Source organism: Hyposmocoma kahamanoa, unplaced genomic scaffold (genome assembly GCF_003589595.1).
Source record: "Hyposmocoma kahamanoa isolate Upper Pololo Valley unplaced genomic scaffold, ASM358959v1 180, whole genome shotgun sequence".
Taxonomy (NCBI): Eukaryota; Metazoa; Arthropoda; class Insecta; order Lepidoptera; family Cosmopterigidae; genus Hyposmocoma; species Hyposmocoma kahamanoa.
This window is the reverse complement of record NW_020653711.1, coordinates 2,232,294-2,234,741: the sequence shown is the minus strand read 5'-3', so window position 1 is coordinate 2,234,741 and position 2,448 is coordinate 2,232,294. Positions and strand designations below refer to the sequence as shown.

Below are 2,448 nucleotides of genomic sequence, written 5' to 3'. Positions count from 1 at the left end.
ATAATTTTATTTTTTTCATTTTTAATTTATCATTTTAAATATCATTCTATCTTAAAACTAACCCACTGATTTAACTTTGTTGTAAATTCTCAGTTTTAAGCTTAGTTGCAAGGCTTTCCCAGCACAAGCATACATTTGCTTAAAGGGAGAACCTGATCTACCATTGTTGAACCAAATTGAGAAATAAATAATTTTTTTTTTAAACTATGCAGTCCCCTCGAACTCTCTCCGTGATATACATACACCGTGGTGATGAACACATCATAGCAAAAAAACAATATTAACTGATTTTTATTTTTGAATTAATTAATGTATTTCGCTAGTTTAAAATTATGTTTTTACTAAAGTTCTTTGATAAAAAGAGTACAATCACCATCTGAAGTATGTACGATCATACTTTTTGTTATACTTATTTATAATGCTTATATCGTTTAAATTTTAATACGTCCGCTTCGCCTGTCGCTTCTATCGGAGATTGGTAAACATCACCAACTTTGCCTACCTATACCTTATAATGTAATGCCAGACGACCACACAAATTGCCTATATATGTAATTCCCTGTGTTATGAAAACAGAGCAACGGAATTCACCCTGGAGCACTTCTCTTAGAAAACTTACAAAATTTCAGGGTTGGTTTATAATGACAACAAAATTAAAAGACTGAGTCTCCGTTTACATTGTATTCAATCTGTCATTTTTATATTCAGTTGGGCAAATGCTTTGGTTAATTTTCTTTATTGTTTTGGCAGAAACGCGTAACGTCCAAATAATAACACGAGCACAATGGGGTGCAAGAGCGCCAAACAGCCGGACTACTCTTGCCACGCCAGTGCCGGAAGTTATCATCCACCACAGCTTCTCTCCGGGAGCATGTTGGTCTCAGTCGGCTTGTGCAACGGCGATGAGGTCTATGCAAAATCATCACATGAATACCAATGGTTGGGCTGACATTGGTTACAAGTAAGTAAAGGCACAGCACGCCGGATGTTCAATAGATTTTTGTGCTATCAAGTGTGTGAATAAATTTAAACAATGAAAAATATTATCGAAGAATGAACAGAGTCTAAGAGAAGATATAGTACTCAGCAGTGGTTGATAGGGGAGCGACGTAGATCTAAAGATGGAAGATAAACGCAATCACTCATATTGTGTGATGGTTTCAGTTTCGCAGTAGGCAGCGACGGTTTGGTATACGAAGGAAGAGGCTGGACTACACAAGGTGCACATGCTCCCGCCGTTAATAGCAGGAGCATCGGAATTTGTTTGATTGGAAACTGGAGTAGTAAGTGTACTCAATATAATATAGACCTCTCCCAAGACTCATCACTAAGTCTGTCTTTAGCACGCAGTCAGCCGTTCGAGACACCCAGCGCAGACCGTCACGCTCTCTGGTTCGATATTTTGACAATTATGATCATCTTCGAGTATTTTCTCTGGAGGCCTTCGTAAGGGTAGTCCTCGTAATATAACGTGCTTACATTGTTTCAGCTACTAGCCCACCAGCTGTACAACTGACTGCAACTCAAAACCTTATAAACATGGGAATGTCGAACGGTCGTATCCAACGTGCTCACTGGCTACGTGGACACCGGCAAGTTACGGCCACCGATTGCCCAGGGAACACCCTGTTCAATACCATTCGTTCATGGCCAAACTTCCGAGCTTAACTTGTACTGAACTTAATAAAGTGAGTTTTAAGTTTAGTTCTTTCAATTACATTTTGCTGGTGGTCGGGTACTCTGTGCAGAACCCGCTCGAGTAGATACCACCCCTATGCCTTATTCTACTAAAAAGCATCACTACTCTGCATTTTGCCAGGACCTTGACAGGACGAAACTAAAATGTACCAAAGTACTACATAGTTAAGCAACTAAAAGCAAACTACTTGACAGCGTCAAAACAAGAAGATTATTTTCTATAAATTGCGAAGTCGACACAATATTATGTTAACTAATTTCTGATCTTTTTTATTTTTTTCAGGTAATTGAAACATTGACATGTAATAAAAACAATTAACGACTTTTATTCTGCCCAGCAATCTAAACAAATAAAATCTAAACAAAGTCCGGTGTAAAATTAATTTGCAACTTTTTCTAAATTTAATTTTTGATATAAAATGTTTGGTATGTTTGTTATTTGGCACAAATTATGTATACAATCTGTACAAGTAATTACTGTTGTACTTATGTTTTGTAATTAAATATTGTGATAAGACAGAATAAAAGACTTCTATTGTGATTATTTGCATTACGATCTAGTTTGATTTGCATTACCTAGTGATATATTATTTACAATACAATACAAATATATATTTTTTGCACTTGTGTGTTCTTAATAACGAAGGATGTATGTACACCAACTTTTGAATCTAGTCAAGACAAGGGATTCTGGACATTACTTACTCTACAGCTAGACTAGTTGGATTTATAATCGGCTGGCATGTTACT

General features: G+C 36.5%; 1 protein-coding gene across 1 annotated transcript in view; it reads left to right on the top strand.

Moving 5' to 3' along the window:
- The window catches only part of LOC113225890 (peptidoglycan-recognition protein SC2-like), a 16,376-nt gene extending 14,335 nt beyond the window's left edge, over nt 1-2,041 (top strand). The window contains exons 3-6 of the mRNA XM_026458354.1: nt 751-961; nt 1,165-1,283; nt 1,490-1,688; nt 1,982-2,041. Of these exons, the coding sequence (XP_026314139.1) occupies nt 751-961; nt 1,165-1,283; nt 1,490-1,668 (509 nt within the window). The 3' untranslated portion in view covers nt 1,669-1,688; nt 1,982-2,041. The remainder of the gene's footprint in view (nt 1-750; nt 962-1,164; nt 1,284-1,489; nt 1,689-1,981) is intronic.
- The last annotated feature ends 407 nt before the right edge of the window (nt 2,042-2,448 follow it).